General features: G+C 43.5%; 1 protein-coding gene across 1 annotated transcript; it reads right to left on the minus strand.

Annotated features, from left to right (window-relative positions):
* Window positions 1-2195: 2195 nt before the first annotated feature.
* On the minus strand, window positions 2196-4754 carry LOC101568346 (ubiquilin-3). Its single transcript, XM_004642114.2, has 2 exons — window positions 4675-4754; window positions 2196-4411 (listed from the first exon to the last, which is right to left on the minus strand). Exon 2 carries the CDS (start codon window positions 4372-4374, stop codon window positions 2413-2415), a length of 1962 nt encoding a protein of 653 aa, XP_004642171.1. The 5' UTR covers window positions 4375-4411; window positions 4675-4754; the 3' UTR covers window positions 2196-2412.
* Window positions 4755-9460: the final 4706 nt, after the last annotated feature.

Consider the following 9460-nt stretch of genomic DNA (forward strand, 5'->3'; position numbering starts at 1 on the left):
ATTTAAAATATATTTCACTTGTTTTGAGATGTCTGGCCAAAGTCTTTGCAAAATGTATGGTAACAGACCAAGGTTAGTAAGTACATCTAAGCTGATGGACCAGAGAGGATTGTGATAGCCTGTAAACAGTGTATCTAAACATACAGATATGGATGCCTGGGAGTTGGCTCAATAGAATAAGCACTTGCCTGGCAAGCACAGGTCTGAGTTCAATCCCTGGTTCCACAAAAAAAAAAAAAAAAAAAAAAAAGATATTATAGTGGAGAAGTTTTGGATACTTTGAAAAGCAAAAAGGTAATTCAGATTGTTTTGAGGGTTTTTTTTAAAGTCATTTAAAACTGTTCACTGGCAATAAAATGTTAAGGAAGTATTCCCCCTCACAAAAAAAGAAGCTAACCAACTGTGGAGGGCTCTGAGGCATTGGTGGAATTATAAATTAGCACAGCCACGAAAAGGGACAGGTTGGAAGTTCCTCAGAAAACTAAACATAGATTTATAATATGACCCAATTACTCCACTTCTGAGTATATCTCTGGAAGAAAATCAGCATACAAAAGAAAAGCTGACACACCCATATATATTGTAGCATTAGTCACAATACTAAGACATGGAATCCTTCTAGATAAATGGATAAAGAAAATGTAAATATATACCACAGCCATTTTTAACACAGGAGCATACTCGCTCAGGAACCCCCTTTTTTATACTTTAATACAGAAAGAAGGTTTGTCTGCACACTCTCAGTTTGTGTAAAAACTGCATATTTGTACTTTATATGTATATACATGTGCATAGGTTATGTGTATGAAAGTATATTTAAGTAGATATACCTCATATGTTTGTGCATTTCTCACCAGGATATGTTCACAGATCTATTTATATAACATATCTTGATAAGAAAAACATATATCTGATATATATACTACATAGAGAGAAGAGATACATAATGGGTATATAATGAATATCTTTATGTATGTGTAGGAGTACCGGGAAACATGTTTCATATAATTGGCTTGTGAATTATAAAACTTTTACCCTTGAAATAGAGCAATAATGAAAACAGATCTGAAGGTAATCTGAGATAGAAGGGGCGCCTCCTTCTTTCATGTGCTTCCTACCTCAGTGCATTCATATACAGATAGCTTTTCTGCAGAAATACTTTTTCCTTTCCTATATAGTTTTACTCACTTGTTTTGGTTTGGTTTGGTTTGGTTTTAGTTGTTTTAGACAGCATCTCATACTACATAGTTCAGGCTGCCTATGAGCTCACTATGCAGCCCAGGCTGGCCTCAAACTCATGGTGATCCTGTTGCCTCAGCCTGCCAGTGATGGGACTGCAGGTATGGACCACCACACTAGGCTGCCTTACCTATTTAACTCCTACCACTTTTTAAATGTTAGTCCTGAGCACAACTCAGAAGCTTTTCTTATCTCCCCAGACTAGAACAATAAACCTACTTGTAATATGCTGGATTTTTTTTTTTTTAGCTTTCTAGTCTTTTTCTTTATAGCACTTATCATAGTTTGTAAATAAATATAGTGATATACACCTTGCACAGTTCCTCTTGCCTTAACCATGAACTCATGAAAGTGGTAGTGTATCTGTTAGTGACAACGAATTCCTAATAACTCATAGATGCTGAGCATAGGTAGGTGTTTAATTTTTGAGCTAGGCATTGTAAAAAAATCAACTTTATGAATCTGGCTACAAGCGATATTAAAAACTAGATGAAATTCTGGAATCATGAGGTGGTCTAATTATCAGCTGTTTTATCTGTCTACTCAAAGGTCAGCAATAAATCCTGAAGGTGACAGACATTTGTAGGACCAATTTCAGGGGTAATAAATGTAAAAAACCATGATAAAATTTTAGGCAGGATAGTGTCTAGAACTCTGATAAAAACAGATGGTCGCAGCTACTTGGGAAACAAAGCTACCAGAAAGTCAAGAGCAAAGCTGTGGACTTCAGTCTTCAGAGGGTTGCAAAAACTTTCCCACCTCTGTCCCATGCCTGACTCTGCTAACTTCAAATGTTTATTCTCCCCTCTAAAGCCTTCCCTCCTCTGAGACATCCCTTATCACCCATTCTCCTCCCATGTCCTTCCCTTTTCTCACAACCCACAAGAACCAGACTCAGGCAGCAGCAGATACTGGACATTGGATGTAATTTCATCTCAAGGTTGGCATACAGAGAATTCAGACTCATAGTGCTACAATGGTGGGAGTGGTTGAGTCACACATATGCAACAACCCCCATACACGCTTTTTACTCTTCTTGCTCACTGGTTCTGGAGCAACACTATAAAGGGCATCATAGTAAATTTGGTTTATAGTGCCACTGTATTCAAGAATGGGAGAGCTAGGGTAATAGAGTATAGGGAAAAGGCACAGAGGAAAAGATAAGTCTGTAAACTAAGATTTCAGTGACTGCCTCAACTTCTCCACAGCAGCATCCACATCACCCCCTGTGGCAATGAGGGCCTGCAGATTGGCTTCAGGATTCAGAAAGCCCATAGCCTGAAGTTGTTCCAGTTGGACCCGGAAGTGAGACTCAGGGTGTGGTTGCTGGGGATTGGCTCCAGCCATGGCCTGCAACATCTGCAGGAGTGGAGTGGAATGCAAGCTGTGCTCTGATGAGCCCTGTAAAGGAGAAACCTGAAGAGCTGGAGTTGGCTGGGGATGCTCAGACATAAAGGCACCTTCTCCAGACTGTGTCCCTCCTTCTATACCACTCACCCCTGCTAAGCAAGGTATGAACCAAAGTAGGAGGTGAGGTGCTTCAGTAGCCAGGACCTGTAGGCCCTGTTCAATCTGCAGCAGGGCTTGCATGGCACGAGGGTTTTCCATGGCTGCCTGAAGGTTCAGCAGGAGTGGCAGATGCTCGTGCATCTCATCCTGCAACTGTGGGGCCTGATTCACACTATCTGGTCTCAGAGACCTTGAATGACTGGGTGGTAGCAGCCAGGGAAGATGAGGGACTCCAGGAGTAGCAGTCATAGGAGAAGGTGGTGAAAGAAAAAATGGAGCCCTGTTGGCAGAATTGCCAAGCTCAGATACAAGATCAGGCAGGCTATGGCCAGTAGAGCTCTTCCCTGTAACATTCTGGCCTCCATCTTGCCCAGCTCTGCTCCCTGAAGAGTATCTTAGGAAAGCTGAGCAAGAAGAATTTCCTGTGATTGCTACTGATTTCTTGGGGAGAGGCTGGCCTGACCTAGGCCCCTGGGATGAGGATGAAGTTGGGGGAACTCTGCTTCCTGATGATGGTGGTTCTTGGCTTGAGCTGTGGGAAGATGTGGTCCCCTGATAATAGGTCCCTAGGGACTGGGGCATTGCATGTAATCGCTGGAGATAATGATAGAGGCCTATGTTACCCAAAAAGTTTGGAACTCTATTTCTCATTTCAGATGTAGCCTGGCCTCCAGGTCTCCTTCCTTGTCTGCCACCTGAGCCTGCATATGTGGAAGTCCAGGGGTTGGGGAGAGGATCACAATTCTCTGTCCTTGAAGGTTGGCTGCTGCCACTACTGGTATCAGCAGTAGCGGCAGTGGCAAAAGGATTGCCACCGAACTGCTCCTGTACTGCATTGAGCATTGGGTCCATAATATCTGTGTACATGGTACGAAGCACATTGTAGCCACCTGGGATGCTCTCCAGGTTACTGAGAGCCCGATCCTGGTTACGCATCATCTCTTGCATCATGGCAGGGTTACGGAGAAACTCCAAGGTCTGTCGCATGATTTCAGGGTTGTTTAGAATATGTCCAATCTCCGGGTTGTGCTGGATCAGCTGCTGCATGTGAGGGTTGTCAAGAACCAGCTGGCGCACCAGGCTCGTGTTGGACAGCAGACCCTGAATGAAGGGGTCGTCATAAAGCTGAGTCACAAACTCAGGCAGTGATATGGGCTGCCATAGCAGTGAGCTGAGCTGGTCAGGGACGCTACCGGGCATCAGGCCTAACCCACCAAGGACACCTAAGCTGAAGTGGGGAGGCCCATCTGCTGCATAAATGGAACTTGGCTGGGGGAGTGACCCAGGACTTGGACCTGGGGGAGGGACTGAAGAAGCTGGGCACTCAGTGCCTATGGAGCGGCGCTGCATCTTGATGACCAGGTGAACAGTGAGGCCATCTCGTACTCCACACTGTGCCAGCGAGTCAGGGTCCTTGAGGATTTTTCCAGCAAAGATTAGGATGAGCTGATCAGGGTGGGCCTTGAAGCGCTGTGAGATCTCTTTCTTCAGCTGCTGAATGGTGCAGGTGTCTGTAACTGAGAAATCTTCCTTGTCCTTGGGCGTCTTCACTGTCACTTTGATGAGGTGGGGATCCTGGGCTGGCACTGGGCAGCCCTGTGGCAGAGCCTCTCCACCTTTGGCCATGGTGGGCAACACAAGGCTCAGGTCTGTGGGGACACAGCTGGGGAGATGGGGAGAGGAGACTGGAGTTATCCTTAGGGTGGCAGTGAAGACAGGAAAGATGAGCAGGAAGTAGATTCAGGGCAAGGGAAGCTGTAGGGCCTGCATGGGGGGATACAGCAAAAGATACTTCGAGAGGATTAGGAGTTTATGAGATCAAGAGATATTAGAGTCAGGGAAAGAAAATCTGAATCCTTGGAAAGATGGTATAAGTCGAGGATTAAGTGGCAAAGGTAGGAAGGACCCACTTCAGGGAACACATACCAATCAGCTGTGGCCCCCTCCGTCCTCTTATGCAGGGCCCCAAACCCCCCTCATCTTGCTGCACTGGCACCCGAGGCTTTGTGGACTGGAACTCACTCCCTCTGCTCACCTTTGTGACCTCAGGACTGACATCACAGCCTCACACCGTGGATTCTGGAGCTCCTCCACAGCGCTCTCGATTCCCAGGAGCTCCTGCCCAGCCTGCTTTACCTCTTTTACCTGAGTTTCATTCTCTGTTATGAGAGTCCTGCGCTGACCATGTTTTCTCAGGCCAATGGTTCTGCTTCCACAGAACCTCATCTGTGGTGCTGAGCACCAGAGTGAGAATTCAGTTGTACAGTGTTGCTTTATCCTTGCATTAAGACTGAATTTGGCTTCTTCTGCCTGTTCTCCTCTGGGCTCCCTATGTTTTTGTTTTCTGTCTGGTTTAACTAACCACGAATTCATTTTGAAAAAATTGATTTGCTCATAGATAGAATTTAGCATGAGAGAGAGAGACATGCAGTACTTTAATTTTCTAAAAATGTTATCTCCCAAGGGGCTGGGGAGATAGCTCTGTAGAATAAGCACTTGCCTGGCAGGGTTCAATCCCCAGTTCCGCAAAATAAATAAATAAATTGAGAAACTCAGTCAATGAACTGGATATTTACTGAAATGAAATAAAATATACCAGAGAATAAGCAAATTCTTAAGAAAATTACTATTAAACCATTTTATGTGTATTTGAATCTTATATCTAGATACATATAAAGATAATTGAATATTATATCTGGAACTAATCAGCATTTAGAAAGTACTTAAAAATCAGTGGCCAGTTAAGATTAGGTTATTAGTGAATATAGAGAAATGATGAGATTTAAAAAACCTGACCAGGGGCCGGGGAGATGGCTCAGTAGAATAAGTGCTTCTCTGGCAAGCACAAGGGCCTGAGTTTAAATCCCTGGTTCTGCCCCCCAAAATAATTAATTAATTAATTAAAAAACATGACCTGAAAGCAATTAGAAGTATGGACTATCACTAGAATTCAAAAAGAGAAGAAGAAGGAGGAGGAGGAAGAGGGAGGAAAGAGGAGGAGGGAGGAAGAAAAGGAGAGGAGGAGGAAAGAGGGAGGGAGGAGGGAGGGAGGAAGAGGGAGGAGGGAGGAGGGATAAAGAGGGAGGGAGGAAAAGGGAGGAGGAGGGAGGAGGGAAGGAAGAAGAGGGAGGAAGGAAGAGGGAAGAGGAGGGAGGAGGATGGGGGAAGAGGAGGGGGAGGAGGGCGAGGGGGAAGAGGGAGGAAAATGGGAGGAGGGAGAAAGAGGAAGGAGAGAAGAGGAAGAGGGGGGACGAGGGAGAAGGGAGGAAGGAGGAAGAGGGAGGAGACAGGAGGAGGAGGAAGAGGAGAAAACAGGCAGAAAAAAAATAACTTTTAAAATAATAGTAGAACCAACCATATCAAATGATACTGGAAAATCAACAGGATAAGGACAGAAAAATTGATCGCTGGACTTGTTGAAACAAAAAAAGAGAATTGAAGACCATGCTGAGACCAGCTTTGGAAGAGTGAGGGAAGCAGGAGGCCTGAAGGGGTGTATTTAAGAGTGAGGTAAAGAGCGAGTCAATCCAACAAGAGCCTTGCGAGAGACAGGGAACAGTGGCTATGTAGGAAGATGGGGTTTCAAACAGTTTAAGTGCTTTTTTTTTTTTTTTTTTTTTTCCTTAAGATGAGAAAAATGCATTGTGTAGCTTTGAACTTTGATGGAAACAGTTCAATGAGGGAGAAAAAAATGGTGCCAGAAAAAAAGAAAACAGTAACAGGAGCAAGTCTTTCCTTATGTAGAAAGACACAGGGGTGTGGGCACCCAAAAGAATGGCTTGATTTACAGACATGGAAAGAAGACCAGAGTGTACAAGGTGCACACATAAGCTGGGTCTGTCGGTGGATGCTGGTGGCAGTCCCTTTAGGTCCCTTTTGTCTTATTAAAATAGGCGAACTAATCAGCTGACATTCACGATAGAAAAATGGATATTGAAGAGTTGAGAATGAGAGAGAGAGAGAGAGAGAGAGAGAGAGAGAGAGAGAGAATATGAATTGTCATCTCTGACATCCCAGGGTGGTATCCAGGCCAGCAGCACCCACACCACCTGGAAACTTGTGAGAAATGAGAAAAATGGGCCCCACTCTAGACCTGCTGAGTCAGAAACCTTTGGAATGTAGCTCAGAAGGCTGTTTTGGTACATAATTCTGATGCAGAATTAACAAGAATCACTGACTAGAAATACACAGGATTTCTAAGGATTCCAGGATTACTAAGAATCCAATTAAATACAGCCTTTGGTAATAAATTCAAATAAACCCAGTCAGCACAGTGATATAGAATTGGATATAACCTTGGTGAGTTTACTGGGTGATACTTACGCTGGGATGATCACAGTAATGGATCAGAGATAGTCTTGAAAGTGAAGACCTAGAGTCAAGAAGCAGCAGGAAAGTACAAGAACGGCACCACTGAGAGAATGGGAGGCAGCCACACGCTGCAGAAGCAGTGTCCTCAGTGCACACTCCTGGTAGAGCCAAAAGGGTAGAGAACTTTCAGAAAAAAAAAAAAAAAGGCTGTGCTCATGAGGGTTGTGCTGTTGCTAGGTTGTAAGTTCCAGATGGTAGCATGGAAAGGTTTATAGGACTGGCAAAGATGAAAAACTGAATCAGATGGATATTCAGAGCATAATAGGGTGAAAATAAAGAGGACACAGGGAGCTTGGGTTTTTTAATATAAAGAGAGGCAAATAGAGCTAATCAAGGTAGAAGAGAGATTTTAGTGGGGAAATAAAAATTCACATTATCGGGGCTGGGGAGATAGCTCAGTAGAATAAGCGCTTGCCTGGCAAGCACAAGGGCCTGAGTTCAATCCCCAGTACCTTAAAAAAAAAAAAAAATTCACATCCATGATTTATTTCTTGAGACTTATCTTTGTGGTTGTTGGTGGTGGTGAAGCAGGACCATCAGTGGGCTTGCCTGAAGCACTGCGAACTGCGTAGGCCTGTTGGACATTTGTGCTGATGCTAATGTCAGGGCTGGGGGTGGGCTATCTGTGAGCATCATGCACATCTTTATGGGTCTTCTTTAGAATGCAGGAGCGTTTCTCACCAGCTCCATTGTTCCCACCCAGGTTTTGCTCCTAGGCACTATCATTCTCGGTCTACTGCATAAAGTTCCCATGTGATTTCCTGCTTTCTTTACTTTCCTCCACCAGAGTCTGTCCCCACTCAGAAGCCAGACTCATAATTTAAATTGCAGTATTCCTTTCCTTTGCTCAAAACCCACCAGTGTCTTTTTGTTCTAGAATTTTTGTGTTACTGGAGATTGAACCTGTGGTCTCACACATGCTAGCCAAGTGCTCTACCACAGAGTTATACGCCAAGCTTGGTGGTGTTTATAAGATTTAGAATTTTTCAGTGACTGGGGTTCAATCCCCGGCATGCCATGCTGGCCCCACCCCCAGGGCATTCTGAGACAGCGATAGAGACTGAGCATAGTGGCATGCGCCTATAATCCCAATGCTTAGGAGGCTGAAAACAAGAGAATCACTGAGTCCAATTACATAATAAGACCCTGTAGCCCCTGTACTAAAAAAAAATTATAATTTTTAAGGTATAACTTTAATGATTTCACTGCCTCATTTTCCTTTTCAGTTTAAAAAATATCATATAATTATTAGTAATACAATATAGTATGTAATAATAAATTATCTTATGTTAAAGATTTACGTTAAAACTAAGCCAACTAAAAAGATATTTGTAGGGTAGTAAAGAAAGTAACAAGTGTTGACGTTTATGAGAATAAAAATGAAAAATGAGAAACTTCTAGCTCCATTATATGGAGTGCAGATGGAGGAAACACAGAAATTAACCCTTGGATTTCATTCTTAGTTTTTGGGGATCTTGTGATTATTTGAATGTTCACAATGTGCCTACCAGACGCTATTACATTCATAGCAAAAGGCAAGGTTCTCGCCAGACTTACAAAGCTCTTCAAATACCTCTGATGCTCATTCTACTATTCCTAATTGTTGCTCATTCACTTCAGCCTCTTTGTTATTTCATACCTTGCAGGAACACCCCCCTATTTGGTGATTTTATTTCCATGCAGCCTTCTCTGCTTGGATCAGCCTCTCTGGGAATTATGTTCAGCCCATTTCCTTAGGATTTCATCTTTTCAGAGAGGCCTTCCCTGATCATTCTATTTAGAGTAATTTATTCCAGCTTATTGTTCTTCATAGCAACTGGAACTACCTAATAAATCCATTAATTAACTCGAATGCTGTCTACATCTCTACAAAAAAATAAATTTCGTAAATAAGGGATCTTTGTCATTATTTCTTCAGTAGCTAAAACTATGCTGACTTATTACATCATGGTGAAAGCAAATTAAAATCTTAATAATTGAACAAGTAGCCACATTGTGTAGCCTGTTGGGCTGGGATACTCTAGGTGAGGCAGGAAGACAGGGGGACAGGGTGCTTGTGAAAAGCACAAACTATAGCCATGAGGTGTGCTCCAGGTTGGGACACCTGTGGAGCAGCCATGCTATGCAGGAGGAGCCTGTGCCCTTGGAAGGCTCATGATGATTAGAACATGCAGTGAACAGGGCTGCAGCTGCAAAAGGCAGTGGTGACCCCTCCAAGCCCTACAGGCATGAGAATGGCAATCAATAAGAGACTCTGACTCTTAACCACTTAGCCAGATCAGCTCACTGTAAGAGTTCTTCCTATTCTGATCCATCACACCATTCCTTAGTCACTTTCTTT

This window comes from Octodon degus, unplaced genomic scaffold (genome assembly GCF_000260255.1).
Source record: "Octodon degus isolate 3935 unplaced genomic scaffold, OctDeg1.0 scaffold00146, whole genome shotgun sequence".
In the NCBI taxonomy this organism is placed as follows: Eukaryota; Metazoa; Chordata; class Mammalia; order Rodentia; family Octodontidae; genus Octodon; species Octodon degus.